Genomic DNA, 24,017 nt, shown 5'->3' with positions numbered 1-24,017 from the left:
CAGGGTTCAGTCAGTCCAATCAGTCTAGATTAGAAGTGATCTGGCACTTTTGTGAGTCTATTCGTAGACCGTGCATGCCCAGTCACTTAGCATAGATGCATATCCTCTGGTTGCACATAGCATGATCATCAGTATTCCCTTCAAAATCCATCAGATTCAGTTAGGGGAATTTTCTAGTGGATTTAGCCTATTTTCCCTATTTTTGGTATTTTTCACTTATTATTTTTAAGTGACTTTCCAACAAAAGTAGGTAGGGCAATTTTGCTAAGTTAATATATAAGCAAACCCAAGTTAGCACTAAATGGCAGAAGAGGCAGCAAGAACTCCCCGCTCAACAGGCGTCTTCTCAGCAAGAACCCGCAGTATCCCCCCAACCTTGGCGTTTCCCTCTCCTTGCACCTAGCGTTTTTCATCTCCATCAGCACCTCCCTCAGGCTTGGGCGTTTTCAGCTTTACAGACATCGCCACATGCCCATAACCTCAGTGTTTTCACTAGCGGTAGCAGATCAGCCTGGCGTTTGTGATTTTCAGCCTTGACAGCAGGGCAAGTTGCCTAGCGTTTTTGCTAGCACCACACAGATCTGCCAGCGTTTTGGTTTTCAGCCAATTTGCAGCAGGAAGCTCAGCGTTTTCAGCATTTAGTACAACAACAGATTCAGCCCTAGTCCCATGCAGAAGAACCTCATTTTCAGCCATTAAAAACGCAGCCAAAACAGAGATTTTCAGCCACCGAAACAGCCCCGAAATTCAGCAGTTAGAAAACCACAGATTTCAGCCCTAAAGTCGTCGTCATCACTGTCGTCGTCATCGGCATAGTCCCAAGTTGCATGAGTCCATTGCATACGCATTGTACCACTTGTGCAATCAATAAGTAGACCACTCTCGCCGACGAGAGTGGGGCCTTCGGAGGAGGGTTTTACAACGTCTCCGGTGTCGTATCTCTCTTCTCTCTCTATCTCTCAGTGTCATTCACTCGCACGCACAGTGTCCATTCACCTTGTTTGTGATCATAGCACTTTCCATTAAGAACGGAAGGCTCTCCCTTCCATAAGAACTAAAAGGAACCTTGAGCACAGTTCGGAGCACTCATCTTGAGCAAAGCGCAAACATTCATTCCGCTGCACCTAACATTCTGGCATACCAAGCAACTGCGCACAAACTCGTCAGTATCCTTCTTGAGTCTCGGCCAAAAGAAGTATCTCTCTACCCCTTTCAAGGTGGTAGCAATGCCACGGTGACCCGTAAAAGGTGGACAGTGGCATTCGGTCATAACCTTTTCTCTCAACGGCTGTGTATTGCACAACATGGTTTTCTTCATCAAGTAGCCACCCCGAATGGAATATCCCACTACTGTCTTTCCATTTCGTATCCGAGTGAAAATATCTACAAAATTTGTATCGGTGGCATACTGATCGACCATATCCTCGAGTCTCCTATGATGTATCCGGAAGTAGCGAGAATCAACGGCTTCCGAGACAAAGCATCTGCCACGAAATTCTTCTGTCTCTGCACATGGACAATCTGAAAGTGAAACTGTGACAAGATGTTCGCCCACCGCATCTGCTTTTCTGATAACTCCTTCTGTGACAAGAAAGTAGTGTATACTCTGATGGTCTGCGAAGACAGTGAAATCCGCTCGGAGTAGGTAGTGCCGTCATTGAGTAAGAGCATGGATAACCGCCAAAAGCTCTTTCTCATAAATCTGTGCTATCAATTCCAGCCTTGAGAACAATTGGCTCTCGTAGGCAATGACATGGCCTTCTTGCATTAAGAATGCACCCAGACTACGACCACAAGCATCACAATATACTTCAAATGACTTTTGCAAGTCCGGCAAAGTCAAAATTGAAACTGTAGTCAATTTCTCTTTCAATGTCTGAAAGATAGTCAGCTCTGTGGGTCCCCACGAGAAAGGGACTCCTTTTTGTGTCAAGATATGCAGAGGGGAAGCAACCTCTGCAAACTTTCTAATGAACCGCCTGTAGTACGAACACAAGCCCAAGAAGCTGCTAACTTCATGGACATTCTTCAGGGTCGGGCCAATCATGGATAGTCTATCTTGGCCGGATCCATCTACACTCCTGTTGCTGACACAACGTGTCCCAAAAAGTGTGTGGAAAAATTCACTTTTCTTTGCATTAATCACCAACTTGATAATGGGACATACTATTGGTTCGCTTGTAATTATATTGCCTGGAATCTTCGTAGATGCCTCATTCTCTTGCAAGCTAGAGTAAAACTCCAATCGAGTGTAGGGAGTCGAGCACGCAACGTGCGCCATCGCAATGAGACTTTCACACTAACCATCCCACCGAAGCCATTATAATGATTGAACTGAGATTCTTTAAAAATATGAAAAAGGCCTTCTTCGCTCAACGGCTTCGGTCACCGGCCCATGGTCTTGCTTGGCTTCGCATCTATGTCTGCTCATTGCTCATCGTCTTACTACCACCATCACCGCTCATTATTGTCTTGCGCATACTGTCCTTGCTGTAGAATCGCTCAAGATTCCTATTAATAGGGATTTCTTTAAATCGTTGGTACATACTTGTGATCTCGTAATGCCTGAAAGACTTGTAGCAGATGTTCTCTATGTTCTGTCTCATCCTTGGAGAAAACAATGATATCGTCAAAGAAAGTGCCAACAAATAGTCTGTACTCTCGAAAAATCCTATCCATCATCCGGTTAAATGTCGTAGGAGCATTGGTTAGGCCAAAAGAAATCACCAAAAACTCAAATAATCAAAAAGTCGTCCGAAAAGCTGTCTTGTAGACATCTCTCGGCGTGATTCGGATCTGATAATATCTGCTCTTCAAGTTGATCCTGCTAAAGCACGAGGATCCCTGTAGTCGGTCAAGAATATCATCGATCCTGGCAATCGGAAATCTGTTCTTGATATGGTGATTTTGTTGAGATCTCTATAATCGATGCACATTCTCCAAGATCCGTCTTTCTTCAAAACCAACGACACTGGAGAGCAGTACGGTGAAGTACTAGGCTGGACAAGACCCTTTTCCAAGAGGTCTTTGACTTGATTCATAATTTCTTCGTTTTGGGCTCGGCTCACACGATAAGGTGGCCGGTTTGGTGGTGTGCTTCCAAGTATCGGATCAATGGTATGATCCTCAGGTTGAGCTGGTGGTAACTCGCTTGGCAGGCCCTCTGAAAAGCAATCGGCATGAGTGTGGAGAAAATCTTGGCGTTCTTTATCAAGTTCAGACATATTTGTCCTATTCTCATCATTCAACTCTCTCAAGAAGATCGAGTAAACAAATAGACTAGATTTCTTTAATTTTGAAACAGCCGAAGCCGATACAATAGGGATAGACTCGCCCTTAAGTTTTACATCTAGTACAATGGTTCTACCCTTCTCTGTAGTCAAAGTCGCTTTTCTCGCCCGATAGTCGACCACGGCGTTGTTCTTATGGTACCAGGGAATTCCCAAGAGGACATCACAACCTTCCAAGGCCATTATGTAGAAGTCCTCATGCGCCAAATACCCCTGACAATGCAACCGAAGTTTGCCAATGACAGGTGTAATGGCTACGTCCTTGTCGGGTGCCGCTAGAACTGCCTCTGCTAGTGGTCCCATCCGATCGAGTGTGATCTCGAGCCATGCCGCCAATTCAGGTGAAATGAAGTTTGCCTTGGTTCCTCCATCAAAGAAGATCAGGGCTTCTTGGTCTTTCACTTTGTCCCATGCTCGACCATCGTTCATCGTGCTTGGGTCAGTACCCATGCAATCTGGATCCAATCCTATTTTCATCTTGCCTTTTCGTCCACGTTCCTCAGTTGCTTTCCAACCCTCTGGCCTGTCTTCATCCTTGTCGCTCTGCTCTTTCGGTGCCTTTTTAGGGCACTTCGCGGAGATGTGCCCAGTTTCTCCTCATCCAAAGCACTTCCCCTCTTTGATGTAAAGAGTTCTCTCTCGAGGAATGAGTTTGGGTCGTGCATCCTTTTCTTTCTTTTTTGGGTTGCTCTTCCTCTTTCTACTTTCATTGTTCGAAGTCTGTTCGGTCCTTTGCGTCATGATTTCATCCGTGGGGTAGGTCAAACTGCCTGAGTGTATGGCAAAACCTCGTTTCGCATGACTCATCAGTTGTTGGAGAGCTAGCGTTTTTGCATTGAAGACCAGCCCTGGCATTTGCATTGCCTAGCTCCGACAACAGCAAGACAGCAGATCAGCCCTAGCGTTAGCAGATTTCCACCGCAAGACAGTTTTCAGCTCTAGCGTTTTTGCATCACTATAGCGTTTTGCAGATTCACTGCGACGGAACACCAAGAAGCACCAGCGTTTTCAGTTTTCAGCAGTCAGACATCGTAGAAGAAGTTCTAAACCTCGCAGATCTCACCTTCCTGCAGCAGATCCTCGCCGCACGGTCAAATCCAACGCAGTTTGCAGTTTCAGCCCAGAAAACACGGATTTCAGCATCTGCGTTTTCAGCGCGTCGTCGTCGCATCGTCACCATTGACATCCATCACCGATATAGAGTCAGAATTCAGCAGATAAAGATTTGCAGATTTCAGCCCTTAGCGTTTTCAGATTTCAGCGCGTCTCATCATCGTCGACATCGTCGGCAAATCCAAGCATTGTAGAGATTTGTGCAATCAATAGTAGACCGCTCTTGTCATAGAGAGTGGGGCCTTCAGAGGAGGGTTTGACAACATTCTGGTGTCGTATTCTTCTCTCTATCTCTCAATCTCAGCACCTTCATTCACAGTGTTTATCCACTTTGTTTGTGTCCATTGCACTCTCTCATAAAGAAACGGAAGGCTCTTCCTTCCGTAAGTAAAAGGAACCCTTGAGCATAGTTCGGAGCACTCATCTTGAGCAAAGTTCAATATTCACTTCCGCTGTAGCTTACAAAGCTGGTGTCGTCAGAGTCCGAACTATCTGAAGACGAGTCCTTTGTAGAGCTGTCAATAATTGGGCGAGATTTAGACTTTTGCCTTTTCTTGCCCTTTCTGAAGCTTTGCTTTTTGCTTCGCTTTTTTCCTTTTTTGTCTTCTTCGCTCGAGTCAGAGGAGCTAGAAGAACTCGAAGAAGAAGAAGAAGAACTGGGTACTCCTTCAAATCGAACACGCTTCTTCTGCTTTCTTGCCGATGCAAATGTAGAGTGATTACCCAAATAACGCGGGGAAGTCAGTTCCTTTCTTCTCCTTTTTGTCGTGCTTTTCTGCTTTGTTCAATACGTCAAAAAGCTGAGAAATCCGTGTATCAACCACCTCTTCTAATTCTTGCTCTGTATATATCCTTGGAGTAGGAGGTTTCTTGAGTGCCGGTTTGAGGGGTGGTTCTGTGGTTTGCCGCCATTGTGAGTGCACCTCGTCTAAGGAGGTCTTGCTCATAAATTTTGCAAATTTCAGGTCCTTCCCAAAATTTAGCATCATTTTTGTTGCATCGTTGATCAATCGTCGACACTCCATCTCTTCGAGCTCCGCCTGAGTAGGCTGAGGCGGGCCATACTCCTTGCGTGAATCCTCTTCGTGATCTCTTCCCGCATCTCCGGATGCAGAGGAAGTCGACCGGTCTCTGCTTGAATCCATAACTGCCGCGTAAAAAGGATCGGATTTCTCGGTAGGAGAGAAATCGGCCGTGTTTTGATATCACTGTAACAGACTTGGACACTCCAAGTCGAGATTCTACCGCGACACCACAAGAATTCACTTCAAAACAGTTCATAGTTCACAATTGATTCGACATGGCCCGACGGAGTTCCGTGCCTAGAGATATTGGCCCCAAAGACTGGCGCCCTTTCGGTATTTCTTTTTGTATTAATTTGCAACTCAAATTACAATGGAGTGGAAGGCTCTCACTGTCAGACTCTACGTCGAGATGCTTTGAGAAGTGGGAGGCATGCCACTTATTTATTCATTACAAGGGATGCCAAAAGCAGAGCCCCTAAAAGATGAAAACTCAAAAGCTTTAAAATAAAGCTTTAAAATAAAATAAAGCAAAAGGTCTCTCTCTCTCTCTCTCTCTCTCTCTCTCTCTCTCTCTCTCTCTCTCTCTCTCTCTCTCTCTCAAATTGCGTAGCCAAAAAGCAGTCCCAAAAATCTGCCAGCAGTTCCGTACGCAAATCTGCCACGTCAGCTGTACGGATTTCGTGATCTGCGCCGCAAAACGCAGGCCTGTCCATATGGTGCACTGCCACGTGTCAGCAGTTGGCAATTCAGCCAGGACAGGAGTGTGTGTGTGTGTACAGCAGCCACGTTAGTTTGTGACACCCTCTTTTTGAAGTTGCAAATGGCTGGACATTGCGTGGCCAGTGTGAAACGGCCGATGGCCGAGAGTTTCACCCGCTAACGGGAAGGCCTTGTCGCCACGAGTTGGTCGGGCCGACCGGCAATGGAATCCGAGCAGTAATAGGGTGTCTGGCTCAATTCAAAGTCATTTAGGCCCCCTCGCTACACTTATAAGTCTGTGGGTACTAGGAAAATTGACCTAAAGAGGCATAGTGGACACTTGGCGGTACCAGAGCGTGCAGAAAGTTAAATACTATCATCTCAGCTGGGAATTGGCGCAAAAAGCCATTTGGGGCTACCTCTCTCTCTCATTGTGACTTACAATGTGTGTGTGAGTAGTTGGTGCAGGTGTTGAAGCTTTAATGGAAAGCTTGCCTTCTCCCTTGCACTATGTAGCGTGATGATTCTGCTCTCACGCACCTCTTTTCCCTTTTGAATACAGAAACGTGATGCCCCGCTCGAGGGCTTTTCGTCCGTATGTATAGTTGTGTGGGTTCATGCGCGAAGGCAAGAGCCTCTTGCACAGGTACTGGTTGAAGCTTTAATGGAAAGCTTGCCTTCTCCCTTGCACTATGTAGCGTGATGATTCTGCTCTCACGCACCTCTTTTCCCTTTTGAATACAGAAACGTGATGCCCTGCTCGAGGGCTTTTCATCCGTATGTATAGTTGTGTGGGTTCATGCGCGAAGGCAAGAGCCTCTTGCACAGGTACTGGTTTGGCTAGTTGCTGATCCCCCGCAGGTATAGGTGAACTCGGAGAGATTTCATGCAAGAAATCTTGTCCGATTCAAAGGGCAAGTAGCCCTACAACTGCGGGAGCTCAAGGACTTGCTACGGATGCGACCGGCTCGCGAAACGGAGCCCAAAACAGGGAAACACAGCCTGCTGTGTATTTTTGTAGGTTTAGGGTTTCGGCCCTAAACGGTCCCTAATACCCCCAGGAGGTCTAGGGACGCTAGGGGATTGTTGTGCGGGTGATCTGGCGCATTTTCAGGGTAGAAAAAAGAGAATTCAGCGTGCTGCAGATTCTCGCAAGGTTTTGCACAGTGCCCGTATGCGTCGGGAAAGTCACTTGTTGCGTGGGGAAACTGTCTGTGAAGCGTCCTAGTACAGTTATGTTACCAAAATCGGGCCAAAACAGGTAATTTTCAGCCCGGATTATGCGGGATAGCTCGTAGGAGATCACAAGCCTTATTCCCCCTTTGAATACAATAAAGAAATACCGGAAGGGGCGCCAGTCTTTGGGGCCTACAGGGTGTCGGCGTTTGCTCGGAGCGCTCTAGCTTCCGAGCCGTGTGTGTTTGACGTGTCAATTCCTATTACAGGTTTTTATTTGCAAAGTTTCTTTGTCCTAAAGTTTAAAGTAAAGTTTCGGGTGAAATCCAAAGTCTATTGCCCTACGGGCCTGTTTGAGAGAGAGAGAGAGAGAGAGAGAGAGAGAGAGAGAGAGAGAGAGAGAGCTTACCGTCCTGCAGAGAACACACACACACACACACACACACACACACACACACACACACACACACACACACACACATAGTGCCGCCCGCCCCTGCTTCGTGACTCCTTAGCCGTCATCAACTCGCATGAGAAACTCCCTGCTCTCGATGACACCTGGCTTTTAATTCTTATCTCAAGTCATTAAGGTCTAATTAGGGGAGTTCCCACGTTATTGACACGACTTCTGAGCCATGGCCTCTATCTGTGTGTTCGTGTCTGTGTCCGTGTGCCCAAGTGTAGGATATGTCAAAGTTGTCATAAACTTCTTTGAGTATTCGTAATTCAATAGCGTCTTCCCACAATGATAGCATGGCATGACCAACCATACTGGAGGACGAGCAAGAGCTAGAGACAAGAAGAGCCAACTCAGAGCTATGCCTTGTGTGATTCGTGGCACAAAACGTGATACGAATCAGGGGAGGCCATATGGGGTGCTGATGGGGCAGTATGGACACGGGGTCGTGGCATCCAGAACGTTAAGAGAGTTTTTGGCTCTAGTTATTAAAAGCGTTGATTTTTTATTGGATCCATGCCTATAAAAGATAGGCCAGGGGTGGCATTAGAGCATGCTAGATCAAGCTGTGACTTTGTGGATGACTTAGAGGGAGAGTGTGGGCTCTCCGATAGTTATACTTTGACTTTGGTCTATGGATGAAGAAATACGCAAGGGGTGCTTGGTTGAGGGGTCAATGCTTTTGGGAGTGGACATTGGATGCTCCGCCACTTCTTGTCTCTTGTTTATTGTGTTCTCTGGTGACTCGCTAGTTATTGTGGTATCAGAGCTCAGACGATTGTTCTTCTCATAATAATCCGGTCTAAAATTGTAGCAGTCGATTATGGAAGCAGTTGTTTCTAATATTTGGGAAGGGGAAGAGAATTATCAATTTGTGGATAGAGACGAGTGGTTGATATGCTTTTTGAATTCGGCACTGTGTTTGACCAGAAGGGAAGACAAATTAGCAAAAGATAGAAAAACAAACAAAGCCAAGAAAAAATGTTGAAATTTCTTGGTTGGTACAAGTAGAAAAATTGGCAAGGACTTTTGGAAAAGGTACAAATCAACATGTGATAAAGAACGTGTCACCAGCGTGTGACTACTATCTATCCTTTTTGTTGATTTCTTTCTTATTATCTATTTACTTTCACTTTTTGGAAACACCCCTCGGGAAATCTAACTGCCCTGCATTGCATAGCTAGTGTGGAACTGTCCAGAGGGAGTCCGGGCCTGAGGACAAGAGAGCACTAAGGTTGGACAAGGACTATGGTTAGCCAAGTGGGGTCATTGACTAGCCAAAGTGGAATCCTTTGCTACAGAGGCTACATTTCAGTTCTGGATGTGGCCGCAGTGTACAAAGAGGGTCGGATGACCTAGAAAGATACAATGGCAGCATCTCCTAAAATTTAGGGAACTGCTATTTTGGGACCTGAAAATGTCTTCGCGTCATTACGTGCAGTTTGACATGGGGATCATTTTGTTACTCTGTGGCCAAGTCAACAGAGGCTGCAGGTGAGATATTTTTAGACCCGAGGGTCTAAAGCGGGAAAATGCACAAATGAGTGACACTTGGCACTTTGAGGCCAGTTTACTACTTATAGAGAAGGCAAAAACGTGATTTATAGCTGGGAGGCTCATTTTGCAAGTGTCTGTCACAGGTTAAGAGCTATGGAGTGCTTGCTTTCCCTCTTATGCACAGTGCGGTGCCAGGAGTGATGCCCTGCACGCTACGCACTGCCCTCTCTCTCCCTTTGGCAGTATGTTATGCCCCTCTAGTGGGCTCTTCATTTGACCAATGTACAGTTGTGTGGGTTCATGCGCGATTGCCGAGGCAAGAGCCTCTTGCACAGGTACTGGATTAGCTAGCGGCTAATCCCCCCGCAGGTACAGGTGAATTCGGAGAGGTTTCACGCCAGAAATCTCGGCCGATTCAAAGGGCAAGTAGCCCTACAGGTGCGGGAGCTCGAGGACTTGCTAGGGATGCGACCGGCACGCGGAACGGAGCCCGAAACAGTGAATTACAGCCTGCTGTGTATTTTTGCAGGTTTAGGGTTTTGGCCCTAAACGGACCCTAATACCCCCAGGAGGTTCGGGGACGCAAGGGGACCGCTGTACAGGCGATCTGGCGCATTTTCAGGGCTGAAAACAGAGAATTCAGCGTGCTGCAGATTCTCGCCAGGTTTTGCAAAGTGCCCGTATGCGTCGGGAAAGTCGGTCAATGCGTGGGAATACTGACCGTGAAGGGTTCTAGTACAGTTATGCTGCCGAAATCGGGCTGGAACAGAGGAAATTCAGCCGAGTTTGTGCGGGGCAGCTTGTAGGAACCACAGCGTTTATTCCCTCTTTTGAACAATAAAGAAATACCGAAAGGGGCGCCTAAGTTAGGGGCCAATATGGTGTCTGTCTACTCATACAGGTGCAATCTAGCAGCCTGTATCCCTCTCCCCTTTGTTGTGTCTTGAAAGTACAGGTAAAATAGACGACTAATAATGGGTGAAAGCTAAATCAAGGTTTAAAGTAAAGTCTACCGCCCTTTTTGGATTGAACAGGCCGGTTTCATGGTTCCATCGACGGGATTAAATCACTTTTTCCCATAGAAGTGAGCCTTGGGCAGTTTTCGGCTTGAAGACACAGGGGATCATAGACGAGACACAGGGAATTGTAATTATGGCTGACAGACCAGATGATGTGACTGAAGAGGTTTCCTCTTCACAGGGTCAACAGACACATGAAGTGGGTGAGTCCTCAAGACCACCACAGACTGATGATGATATATTCAGGACCCAGTTGGCTACTGCTGTGGCTATGTTCACACAAGTAATGCAGAACCCAAGGTTTTTAGCCTTTCTGCAACCTCCTGTTCCGTCTCAGCAAGTTGGGTCACTGGATCATATTCAAAAGCCTGTTAAGGCTCGAGCACAGGTGATTCATACCGCACAGTCAATGGAAACACCTGTACACTTGACGGAGAACATGCAGTCTCCACAACCTGTGCCTAAGGTGCAAGAACAGGTGGCTGAGATGCCAGTTTTTCAAGCTGTACCAGTTCAGCCCGCCACCTTTCAACAGCCTATAGCTGGTTCTAATGGGCAGGGAAGCAACTTACAGGCTATGCAACAGGTCTTCCCACCACCTTCAGTACACCCTGGCTATTTTGGAGGTGGATCGGTATTTCAGAGCATGGCTGGTCATGCACCTGGAAATCAGTTTTATACGCCAGGAACAGTGTTTGCGGGTGCTCAAACGATGATGCCTAACCCCATGTACAGTGTCATGGGTATGCAACCAGGGTTTCAAAGCACTCAGGGACAATTTGGGATGCCACAAGCAAATTTTGGCATGGCTGGAATTACAAATCAGCAGCCAAATATGGCATTTCCAGGTCAAGTTAATAGCGGCCAAGGAACACAGATGAACCCTAATAGTGTTCCCATGTTTCAGTCACTTCCATATGACAATTTAACGCCGCTGGAGAGGCCAACTCCGTACAAAGAAGGTGGCAAAGGTGTGTCATTCACGACCTTTACAGGGTTTGATGACAGGAAGAAGGCTCTTTCATTCCTCCAGCAGTTTGATAAGGCCTATGCAGGGGGAAACTTTACAGAGGCTTCAAAGGTCCGCAAGGCAGCCACTTTCTTGACAGGGAATGCGGGACAATGGTGGACAACTTTATTGCTTCAAGGGCAAGCTCCGTCCACATGGATTTACTTCAAGCAGATTTTTGCAGCAGCATGGTTATCTGATGATTTCGAAGCAGATGTCATGACAGAATGGCACCAGCTTAATGCTGCCACTTGCAGAAATCTGGATGATTACAATCGGAAGTTTTGGAAAGCTCTACTTCCAGTAACTTCCTATAGGTTTGTGCCATTGACAGAACAGATTGAAAAATACTGTTGTGGCCTACCCAAAGGATTGAGAAAATACTGCACGAAGACAAAAGTCACTACTTTGACGCAGCTCATCGAGGTAGCAAACACTGGCAATGGTTTGCTCAAGGGAGAAGATTGTGAATTTAACACTGGCGTCAAGGCAGGATCAGGCAAGAAAAATTCAACCAAGAAGCACGTTCCCAATGAGGCTCCTAAAGGGACTCAGGAGTCAGCCAACGCAGGGAAAGACAAAGCTACGGCTGAATCAGAAAAAGGACCAGCAAAGAAATGGAAAAGACGTTTTCCTCGCAAGTCAGAAGAGCAAAAGAAGGTCCTGAGGACAGAGAACAAATGCTTTATATGTGAGCAGCCTGGCCACATTGCTTACAACTGTCCTACAAAGAAAAGGCCAGCTGATTCTGAAGACAAGGAAGACAAGAAAGGAAAGAAGCCCATGGCTGGTCTAGTGCCAGATATGGTGGGCGATAAGCCAAATTCGGATGCAAGTGAGCTTTGCAGAGCATGGGGAAAGGTCAGGGATCAAACAGTGCTTATCTTCTTTGATCCAGGTGCCAAAGCCAACTTTATTTCCCCAGAATTGGCTTCAAAGTTGGGAATCAGACCTGAAGAGATGGGGTATACAGCAGAGGCAGGTTTGGCATGTCCTGGCCATACAGAGGCTGTGACACCCATCATTGGAAAGTTGCGTCTACATATCCAGTCCTATGTAGATGCTGAAGAATTTTACATCATGCCACTGGACGGATGTGATGTGTTGTTAGGTATTCCTTGGTTGTTTCGTGTACAGGGAATCATGGATGCCTACAACAAAAAGATCACTGTACAGAGCAGGGGAAAGACTCACATTCTGGATGTAAAGCTTAAAGGGGAGTCTATTCCTACTGTATCAGCTTCTGCTATTACTTCTGTAATGAAAAAGCATCTTTCTGCGTACTTGGTTTTTGCACGTGAAGTGTCAGATTGTGATGAATCAAATTTATCTGTGCTAGATAAAGAAAGGTCAATGTTTTTACAACAGTATAGTGACTGTTTTTCCGATTCATTACCGTCTCAATTACCGCCAGAGAGACCCGAGGACCATGCGATAGATTTGGTGCCAGGCAGTAGCCCACCAAATAAGCCTCCGTACAGGGTTAGTGCGGCTCAGCAGAAAGAGATAATGGGCCAAGTACAGGAGCTGTTAGAAAAAGGGCTGATTCAGCCCAGTTCATCTCCATTCTGTTCTCCAGTGTTGTTGGTGCAGAAAAAGGATGGCTCATGGCGTATGTGCATTGACTACCGTGCACTGAACAAGAATACCATCAAGAATAGGTTCCCTATACCTAGAATTGATGATATTATGGACAAATTAGAAGGAGCAGCTATGTTTAGCAGGATAGATCTAAAGAGTGGGTACCATCAGATCCGCATTAGATCAGAGGATGTGCACAAGACTGCTTTTAGAACAACGTTTGGCCTTTACGAATTTTTAGTGATGCCCTTTGGTCTCACAAATGCTCCTGCTACGTTTAATAGGATGATGGACAGAATTTTCCGTCCACACCAGCAGTTTGTTGGTACATTCTTTGATGACATGATAGTCTACTCAAAGAATGAAGAGGAGCATAGGCATCACTTGGCCATTGTGTTCAAAGAGCTACGCAGTCATAGGTTGCTCATCAATGCAAAGAAAAGTGAGTTTTTTCTGGAAGAGATTCACTTTCTGGGACACATTGTCTCAAAGGACGGTGTCAGAATGGATCCTGCAAAAGTCGAAGCGATCAAGTCATGGCCAAATTTGAAGACGGTGCATGATGTCCGAAGCTTTTTGGGACTATGCTCCTATTACAGAAGGTTTATCCGAAATTTCGCTGAGATTGCTTCACCTTTACATGCTCTTCAAAAGAAGGCAGTCACCTTTAGATGGACACAGAAAGAGATTTCAGCTTTTAATCTCTTAAAGGAAAAGATGACTTCAGATCCAGTCATTGTGTTGCCAGATCTTAGGAAGTCATTTGTTGTCCAGTGTGATGCCTGCGGTAGTAGCATTGGTGCTGTGCTAATGCAAGATGGCAGGGTAGTAGCCTATGAGAGCAGAATTTTGCAAGGGCCAGAGATGACCATGCAGGTCTATGAGAAAGAGTTACTGGCTTTGATTCATGCGCTCTTAAGTTGGAAACACTACCTGCTAGGTGCAGACTTTGTTGTCCAAACGGACCATCAGACCTTGCGATACTTCTTGACACAGACAAAGTTATCTGAGAAGCATATGCGATGGGCAAATATCTTGTCCATGTTCCATTTTCAAATTGTGCATGTGGAAGGCAAGAAGAACGTTGTGGCCGATGCCTTGTCAAGGAAGCCACAAATTTCAGCTGTGTCGATTCCTTATCATCATGAACTTGATGATATGAGAGAACAGTATGCAAATGATGAAGATTTTGCAAGGGTCTTCGAGCAACTAATGGATGGACAACGTCATGAACACTATCTTCTTAAAGACGGGTTCATGATGATGCATGGCAGATTGTGTGTCACAAAGCTATTGCGACGCAAAGTTATGGAAGAGAGTCATGTCCCACCGTATGCAGGGCATCGTGGTATCGATGCTACAGTGAAAGCGGTTGAGACATTCTTCTATTGGCCTACATTGAGAAGGGATGTGGATGCCTTTGTGCGAGAATGCCTAATATGCCAAAAGGTCAAGTTTGACAGGCAAAAGGCACCAGGGTTATTGCAACCACTACCTATTCCAGATAAACCATGGGAAAGTATTGCTATGGATTTTATCTTTGATCTTCCAAGAACGCAGACAGGAAATGATGGTATTTGGACCATTATTTGCAGATTCAGCAAACAGGCTCATTTTATTCCTGTCAGGAAGAAGATAAAGCCAGATCAGATGGCACGCTTGTTTATGAGCAATATTTTCAAGTATCATGGCATGCCACAGTCGATTGTTAGCGACCGTGATCCACGCATGACAAGTTTGTTCTGGAGAGGCTTGTTTGAGAATATGGGCACCACGCTCAAATTCTCTTCGTCATTTCATCCTCAAACAGATGGGCTGTCAGAAGAGGCAAATTCTACTGTCCTAGATCTGCTGAAGTGCTATGTGTCAGAGCATAAAGGAAAATGGGAGCAATATTTGCCATTGGTGGAGTATGCATACAATAATACAGTGCATTCATCAACTGGCAAGGCACCTATTGAGATAGTTGAAGGTGGCAAGAAAGTTCCTCCCATACTGCATACAAAGGACAAGATATTTGAAGCAGATAAGTATGTTCAGGACATGGATGAAATGTACAAGAAGGTCAAAGTGGCCTTAGAAAGGACTCAGGCAAAGCAAAAGAAAGCAGCTGATCGTCACCGTCGTGAAGTGGTATATTCACTTGGTGATTGGGTGCTTTTACGTTTTGAAAAGGCAAGGTTAAAGAAGATGAAGGGCAAGGAAAGACTGTTTCCAAAGCTCAGCATGCGTTACTATGGGCCTTTTCAGGTATGCGACATAATCAGTGATGTTGCATATAGGCTGAAATTGCCTGACAGTTGGAAGATTCACAATGCGTTTCATGTGAGTCTTCTCAGACCCTATGTGGGTGATGTGCCAGAAGATATGCCAGCTGAAGATCAGCCGGAAGTCGAGGAACTTGACGAGATCTTGGTCCCTGAACAGATTTTGGCACACAAAGAAAGGAAAGTGAAAGGCAAGGTTGCCAGGCGTTACTTGGTAAAGTTCAGAAACTATCCACCAATGGATGCTAAGTGGATGGAAGAAGGTGAACTTGCAGAGTCACCAACTGTGTTATCACTTTACCTGGAAGCCTTCGATTTGCAACCTACCTTGACCCCTTGAGTTTCAAAGCTAAATGGATTGTCAGTGTGACAATGGCTTCTGAAACAAATGATGTACATGGTATTTAAAGTGAGCTCAAATCAAATACCTGTTACATGAATGTTAGAGCTGTACAGATTGTCAGTTTGGCAATTGCTCTTATGGAATGTCCAAAAGTTTGATTAGTGCTATAGAAGTGAGTATTTCTTGTCAGTTTGTCAAGGATACAGTGATTGCTTCTATTGAAGAGTACATGTGTAACTGCATTCTTAAACTGTCGGTTTGGATATGCTCGAAAGTGTTACGGGATCCAACGTGTACTATAAGACAGTGGCAAAATGTGCAGCTACCATTTTGTCATTGGAAAGTTAGTGACTCAAAGCAATGGCACAGTGCGCAGCTACCACTATGTCATTGGGACAGGGTTCACACGCAGGCAATACATGAGTCGACGAGGTGTTGAATACACCAGGGTTGACAATGAGCATGTATGTGTCGTATATGTGTTGACAGGTGTTGAATACATCAGTGTTGACAGTAAGCATGTACGACATAGATGCAAACGAGGACGTTTGAGATTTCAAGAGGGGGGTATGTCACCAGCGTGTGACTACTATCTATCCTTTTTGTTGATTTCTTTCTTATTATCTATTTACTTTCACTTTTTGGAAACACCCCTCGGGAAATCTAACTGCCCTGCATTGCATAGCTAGTGTGGAACTGTCCAGAGGGAGTCCGGGCCTGAGGACAAGAGAGCACTAAGGTTGGACAAGGACTATGGTTAGCCAAGTGGGGTCATTGACTAGCCAAAGTGGAATCCTTTGCTACAGAGGCTACATTTCAGTTCTGGATGTGGCCGCAGTGTACAAAGAGGGTCGGATGACCTAGAAAGATACAATGGCAGCATCTCCTAAAATTTAGGGAACTGCTATTTTGGGACCTGAAAATGTCTTCGCGTCATTACGTGCAGTTTGACATGGGGATCATTTTGTTACTCTGTGGCCAAGTCAACAGAGGCTGCAGGTGAGATATTTTTAGACCCGAGGGTCTAAAGCGGGAAAATGCACAAATGAGTGACACTTGGCACTTTGAGGCCAGTTTACTACTTATAGAGAAGGCAAAAACGTGATTTATAGCTGGGAGGCTCATTTTGCAAGTGTCTGTCACAGGTTAAGAGCTATGGAGTGCTTGCTTTCCCTCTTATGCACAGTGCGGTGCCAGGAGTGATGCCCTGCACGCTACGCACTGCCCTCTCTCTCCCCTTTGGCAGTATGTTATGCCCCTCTAGTGGGCTCTTCATTTGACCAATGTACAGTTGTGTGGGTTCATGCGCGATTGCCGAGGCAAGAGCCTCTTGCACAGGTACTGGATTAGCTAGCGGCTAATCCCCCCGCAGGTACAGGTGAATTCGGAGAGGTTTCACGCCAGAAATCTCGGCCGATTCAAAGGGCAAGTAGCCCTACAGGTGCGGGAGCTCGAGGACTTGCTAGGGATGCGACCGGCACGCGGAACGGAGCCCGAAACAGTGAATTACAGCCTGCTGTGTATTTTTGCAGGTTTAGGGTTTTGGCCCTAAACGGACCCTAATACCCCCAGGAGGTTCGGGGACGCAAGGGGACCGCTGTACAGGCGATCTGGCGCATTTTCAGGGCTGAAAACAGAGAATTCAGCGTGCTGCAGATTCTCGCCAGGTTTTGCAAAGTGCCCGTATGCGTCGGGAAAGTCGGTCAATGCGTGGGAATACTGACCGTGAAGGGTTCTAGTACAGTTATGCTGCCGAAATCGGGCTGGAACAGAGGAAATTCAGCCGAGTTTGTGCGGGGCAGCTTGTAGGAACCACAGCGTTTATTCCCTCTTTTGAACAATAAAGAAATACCGAAAGGGGCGCCTAAGTTAGGGGCCAATATGGTGTCTGTCTACTCATACAGGTGCAATCTAGCAGCCTGTATCCCTCTCCCCTTTGTTGTGTCTTGAAAGTACAGGTAAAATAGACGACTAATAATGGGTGAAAGCTAAATCAAGGTTTAAAGTAAAGTCTACCGCCCTTTTTGGATTGAACAGGCCGGTTTCAGAACGCCTGTTTCTGTGAGTAATAGGTGCAAGTGAAAGATGATTTAGGTAGTGAGCTACTTGAGTCTATGATAGATTCAGAGAGGGATCTCCTAGACTTAAATTGAGGGAAGCTGAGGAGTTCTTTGAAGGTTGGATTGGAGGAGAACGACTTGGCAAATTATCCTTGGTGAGAAAAGATCTGTAATGTGCAGGGAAGTGATTGATGGTGAATGATGAGGATGAGTACTTGTGCGTATTCAAGGGTCCTTTTACTTCATGAGAGATGTGCAAAGACTAGAGAGAGGAGAGAATGATACTGTGAATGAAGGTTCTGTGAGTGAAAGATAGAGACCTGATGGGGTTTCAAACCTCCCTCCAAGGGCCCCCCTCTCTATCGCTAGAGAGGTATTTGCATTAGATTGCTCAAAATGCTGATACAATGGTCCTAAGATGCTGATGGGATCTTGTTATAGATGCTTGGAAGTTGGATTTGCGAGGCTAAGGGCTGGAAACTGAAAATGCGAGGGTTGATATGGCATGGAACTGCGGATTGGCAATGAGGGTAGGCCTGAAATCTGAAAACGCTGGCTGGTGAATCTGGAAACGCTGCGACTATGGCTGAAATCTGCAACTTCTGAAAAACGCTTGGGTTGAAAACTGACGGCGATGCAAATTTGCCACTGATGGCCGAAAATGCTGATGGTCTGCTGGGCGTGGCTGAAAATGCTGATTGAAAAATGCCATGATGGTAGTGTGGGTGCTGGTACTGAGGGTACTGACTTATTACTCTAGAAGTGTCCCCTAGGGTTACTTATATAGGGGATTAAAGCTGGGCGGGGCAAACTCATAAAACATCCATGATTTTCTAAAATGTCACTTATTGATGAGTTAAGAAACCGTGGTAAACACCATAACCTTGGTTTTCCCCATGTTAACATACAATCCACTATCGTGGGCAAATGTGTACAAAGCATCTAAATGATGCTACATCTCCTCCATAAGTCAAAAATCAACACAATATCATCAGCATATAACAATAGTGGGATCCATGTCCCTGCCAATTGTGCTCCTCTATCTCCATCCCTCTCAATATAGTCAGCAACCTCATCCACATACATGCCAAATAGTGTAGGAGATAGCGGGCAGCCGTGTTTCACCTCAATTGTGGAGTGAGCCAAATCAGAAATCCCATTTGGAGTGCGTACATGCCCCACTATTGACTTGTATAGAGCCATGATCCCCCAAATCAACTCTTTGGGTGCCCCCATCTCCTGTAGTTTGCGCATCAATCTAGGTCTAGACAATATCGAAGGCTTTGCGGAAATCCACAAAGCAACAATAGAGCCTTCTCCCATGATCTCCCCTCCTCAATAATGGCTCTGAGTGTCAGAATATGATCAAGAGTAGAGAAACCTCTCCTAAAACCCGCTTGTTCTGCTGCCCGTACACCCTCTCTCTTTGCCCATCTACTCAACTGCTACTCAAAAGTGGATGCGTATAACCGTGCCAAAGTGTTTCCAATCATGATATTGCCGTAGTTCTCAGGCTCCATAGGGTCCCTTGACTTGAAGATAGGTACGATAGTGGACAAACTCCAAGTATCAGGTAGGCCCTCATACATGGCACTGTTGAACATCACTGCTAGAAGCTCTGCAAGTAGATCTGTGGCATGTATAAAATGCTCTGCTACCACGCCATCGTGATCATATGCTCTCCTGGTCTTCATCGTGTCAATGGCTTTCTTTACCTTCTCAACAGTAAAGAAAGCACATGTGTGTGGGCGTGGCTCTGTTTTATAGTGTCTCTGTTAATATATAAGTGAGCTCCCCGGATCCTCTGTGCATAAGCGTCTGTAGATACCATAGACAGAATCAGTCTCCAAAGTAAAAGTGTATCGAATATGCGTAGATGTTTGTGCCAATCGATCTGTGCTGAACTGGAATGAGACGGTAAACGTGAGGAGGGCATGATCTACTGCTACCCTAATAGGCCTAGGCCGGACTGTAAAGTCCTGAATAGAGGGTATGAAACTGGGCTGAGCCAAAATATAATCCACTATGCTAGTCCCACGTTTATGAGGAAAACAAGTGAACCCACTCGACGCTGGAAATCTGTGGAGGCCATTCAAGATGGCCAATCCATGTGAAGTCCCCAAATCTGTGAAATACCTTCCATATTCAGTGTGCTCTTCATGCTGCGAACACCTGGCCAATCCCATATCACTAGCGTCCAGTTCTTTGAACATTTCCTTTGAGGTATCGTAGAAAGCTGTCTTGAGACTGGCCAGTCTTGGCATTAAAGTCTCCCAGAAGAATGACATCTCCATCCCTAGAGAACTCCCATATGTCCTCATCCAGTATCATGTAGGGTGACTGCCCCCTGGGTGATGCATAATGAGATGTGTTGGGAGCAAAATAGCATATTGCAATGTAGAGTGGCTTCCTTGTCTCCGCTCTCACTCTGACCCACATATATCTAGCCTGCTCATCTCTTTGAACAATACGAATGAGGGGTTGAAGCTTCTCCCTTCTGACCCCCGTCCTCTATGCGTTGATCTCACATCCTGCCTACAAGTAGTCTCCCAATGGTATCCCGTCACTTTAGGTAATGTGCCGCCAGGAGTCTCGTTTCCAAGTAAAAAATAATGTCTCTTCCCTTAAAGCTATCCTCAAACGCCTACATCTACCTTCATTGATCCATTACAATTCCAGGCTGCCATTTTAAGGCTGGTCCCATAGGTCTCGCACCGTCATGCAGTGCATTTTTCCAACAACACCACTATCCCTCCCTTGTAGAAAGAAATTTTCGCTTTCTCCCTCACCGCCTTGATCTCTAGCATCAGCTTTTACATGTGTGCTACCTGTGTAGAGTGAGGTCATCACCCAAAAAGATTCCAGTGTTGGTCTCTTCGTCAGGAATTCCTTCCTAGCTTCGAGCGTAGGGAAACGTATAATGAGTGCTCTTTCCCTGGGCCTTCCGAGAGAGAGAGAGAGAGAGAGAGAGAGAGAGAGAGAGAGAGAGAGAGAGAGAGAGAGAGATGAAATGAAATGTTATATTAACGTCTTCAAAAGGCCATAATGACCTATGAGACCCGAAAGTTACAAAGTGGTGGATCTGATACAAAGTTAGAGTAACAAAATAACCTAACAACAATACAAAACAAAGATATATACTATGGGGTCCTAAGTTGATCGATGTGAACCAAGCAAAAGCAAAAGACTAAGCAAAAAATGGGCGGCTTGTTGGGATAGCTGAATCACAAGAGATCTAGCATCGGTCGTTGGCGAATCTCATCAATTTCCTCCATGGTTAGTAGTCTGACCGGGTGTCGTGCATGCCTGGCCAGCGTGCTCCGAGTTTTCTGTCGTAGCCTCCGTCTATGCTGTGTAGTTCTTCGCAGTCGCGGGCGCCTTGATTTCCCCAGTTCAATCGCTCGGTCAATCAGTGTGCCTCTGGTGTGAGACGAGGGGGAGCTCTGCTGTGGGAGTGGCTCTTGCGGCTGTCCCGTGTCTGCTCTGAAGAAGTCTGTGATCCGTCTTTGAGACTGGCTAGCCTCGCCATTCATCAGGCTATCTCTGTGTCTGCGCAGCTCGAGCAAGAACAAACCCAGACATCTCTGATCTTCGTATCCCATGACTCTTGAGAGAGAGAGAGAGAGAGAGAGAGAGAGAGAGAGAGAGAGAGATGCTGAATTTTCGTATTGTGACTCTTGCATTTTACAAATGCAGATGGAGGCTTTGAAAACTGAAATCACAACTCTAAAGGTGACCCTTAAGCGGGCTGAGCAACAGAGGGATGCGGCTCAGAAACAGACAGCAATGTTGGGCCCACCAAAAAAAGCAGGGCCATTAGGGACGGTCAAAAGCTTGAGAACACAGCCATTGGTGTTGCCTAATAAAGATGGTAATCCAAAGCTTGCTGCACTTCTAGCCAAAGTGGCTCCTGACAAAGAGCTTATAGTTGGGATTGCCAATAATAATGTGCGGGAAATGGTCAGAGTTTGGTTTACAAGCATCAAGAAGGCTGGGATTCCGAATTATCTTCTCGTAGCATTAGATGATCAAATGGCTGAGTTTTGCGAATCAAACCAGGTGCCTTTTTATCGTAGGGATGCCACTATCTCTGCTGTTCAAAAAGACACAGGAGAGAATCATGCGATTTCGGGCCTCAAGTTTCATCTTTTGCGAGAGTTTTTGGAGCTTGGGTATAGCGTGTTGCTCTCAGATGTTGATATCCTTTACTTTCAAAATCCTTTCCTGCACTTGTATAGAGACTGCGATGTGGAGTCCATGACAGATGGGTTTAACAATCTAACCGCATATGCCTTTGATGATGTGATGGATGACCCCAAAATGGGCTGGTCTAGATATGCGCATACGATGAGGATTTGGGTTTTTAACTCTGGCTTTTTCTACATCAGACCAACCATCCCTTCGATTGAGTTGCTTGATCGGGTCACTACTCGACTCTCAAAAGAAAAAGCTTGGGATCAAGCTGTTTTCAACGAGGAGCTTTTTCGGCCGTCTCACCCTGGTTATGAAGGGCTTCATGCTTCAACAAGAGTTATGGACTATTATCTGTTTATGAACAGCAAAGTCATGTTCACCTTAGTCAGGAAAGATGCCAATTTTGACAAATTTTTACCAGTTGCTCTCCATGTGAATTATCATCCAGACAAGTATGACCGCATGCTAGCTTTGGTTGAGTATTTTGTCGATGGGAAAAAAGATGCTTTGAAGAGATTTCCAGATGGATCAGAGTGGAGGTGACAGGTAATTCTAAGTTTATGATGGAGCAATAGATTGAAAATACCTGCTATTTATAGCAGACTGAGCTTAAGGCATAGTGCATAACATATCATATGTGATTCTATGATGAGCTTGTATTTCATCCAATGGTCTGTGCCCGTCGTCTCCGGGTGAATGGGACCGTCTTCCCAATTTTTACTTCCTCTGTTTCTGTTTATGTAGCAAAAATGCTACCTACAATGTAAAAGTTGACAGATGGGGCATCACAGCTTCTTCATGTAATGGGAAGCAACAGTGTGGCACAGCAGCAGCTGGTTGTTGCACGAACCTTTTTGTAGCGTCTTGAACTTGATTCATCTCAAGGTTTACAGTTTTCAGGTATTGCTTTAATTGCTTGATGTACTGGAGTTGTGTATGATCCTGATCGGTATGTGGAGATTTGTGAACCGTAGCTGGCAAGTGTAGATGATGTTCACGTGCAACGAGACACCAGCTAGAGTAGTGAATCTTTTTTGGCCCTTGGAGAAGACTGGTTTGAGCATGAATCTATTGAGTGAATAGTTGTTTTGAAGTGATACTAAACATGTCAGGTATTTTGTAAAAACTGTGCTTCATTGAAAGCCCTCACTATGTTGATGTGTTTGCCTTGGAGAAAGGTGCCTTTACTTTTTTCCATATTAACATGGGACGCGTCCCAAACTGCTGCATGGCCCTCTAGGATAATCTTGTAAATGGTCTCATCCCCTATAAAGCTGGTCCTGTTGGAGATGGATGCCACTCCAACTCGACCCCATTGATTGTCACCAAGTTTGAAACCCTCACGTCATTTCCATCGGCCGTCAACATCTGTTCCTTCAACATCTGTTGCCTTCACAAAAGGAGTTCCATGCATCATGGCCCCTTCTTTTGGTACGTTTTTACCGTACAACATAGTTGTCTCAAATGTTTGGATGAATATTGACTTCTTCGGCTTCATTTCTCAATCCAGTTTATTCAAACTCCCACTGCTCCCATCCCTCCCAGGTGGTAAGATTCCGAACAGCTGGGATGGGAACGGGACGGAGCTTAGAGAAGAATTTTGTTCCCAAGAGGGGTTCAAAACAAGGGGGCAGGGCTGGGACGAGGGGAATGGTAGGACAGTGGGGACCACAAGCCCAAAAATGGGCGTCCCATGTTACTACGGAACCTTCCCTCCAAGCTATTCTATGGAACCTTCCCTCCCAGGTATTCCTCTTGCGATCCAGAATCCTTCAGGATGCTTGCCGCTCATGTACCCCCGGGTTCTGATTAACCAGATTCTCCTCAGGTGCAAGACAATGGAGGACCTCTTCCTACCCCTGCTTCTCATGAAGAATCAATAAGCTAACACAGATGGTACTGTTGCAGAGAGAAGCGATGAGCTTGCTAGTTGGTTCAAACATTTGCATAGCAGAGTTATCCTTGGATTATACAGTGGTGTCACATCACCATTTGAGACTCTTAAGCGGTGGATTCAACAACATTGGAAATCCTTTTTGTTTTTTTTTTTCGCCTCCAAGTTCATTATCTGTCTACAGATGATCAGCCAGGGTCAATGGATCATGCAAAATACCCCAATCTCCCCGTTCTAGTGCTCTAAAGTTTTGACGCTAAATGCTCCAAGGTGCCCATGGTATAGCGGGGGGATTTTTGCAACCTACCACGTCGGCACCATTGGAAAGACCCTTCTGCCAAGACTTGCATTAGCACATGATGCAGAAAAAGGGCGGGTTCAGACTAGGGCAGC

At 45.8% G+C, this 24,017-nt stretch overlaps 2 protein-coding genes across 2 annotated transcripts in view; both read left to right on the top strand.

Moving 5' to 3' along the window:
• The window catches only part of LOC147464365 (arabinosyltransferase RRA2-like), a 63,545-nt gene extending 40,912 nt beyond the window's left edge, over positions 1–22,633 (top strand). Inside the window, exon 2 of the mRNA XM_086514429.1 lies at positions 21,233–22,633. Within this exon, the coding sequence (XP_086370555.1) occupies positions 21,233–22,273 (1,041 nt within the window). The 3' untranslated portion in view covers positions 22,274–22,633. The remainder of the gene's footprint in view (positions 1–21,232) is intronic.
• Positions 22,634–23,145: 512 nt separating this feature from the next.
• Positions 23,146–23,721, top strand: LOC147464364 (uncharacterized). Its single transcript, XM_086514437.1, has 3 exons — positions 23,146–23,161; positions 23,241–23,476; positions 23,559–23,721. Exons 1-3 carry the CDS (start codon positions 23,146–23,148, stop codon positions 23,616–23,618), a joined length of 312 nt encoding a protein of 103 aa, XP_086370563.1. The 3' UTR covers positions 23,619–23,721.
• The last annotated feature ends 296 nt before the right edge of the window (positions 23,722–24,017 follow it).

The sequence above is a fragment of the Adiantum capillus-veneris genome, chromosome 1 (genome assembly GCF_014529385.1).
Source record: "Adiantum capillus-veneris isolate H3 chromosome 1, ASM1452938v2, whole genome shotgun sequence".
In the NCBI taxonomy this organism is placed as follows: Eukaryota; Viridiplantae; Streptophyta; class Polypodiopsida; order Polypodiales; family Pteridaceae; genus Adiantum; species Adiantum capillus-veneris.
This window is presented reverse-complemented; position numbering and strand designations above follow the sequence as displayed.

What these genes read in the sequence shown, in the direction of transcription:
- LOC147464364 (XM_086514437.1), top strand. An exon ending in TATGGAACCTTCCCTCCCAG is followed by an intron (nt 23,477 to 23,558) that starts GTATTCCTCTTG and finishes GATTCTCCTCAG; the next exon opens with GTGCAAGACAATGGAGGACC.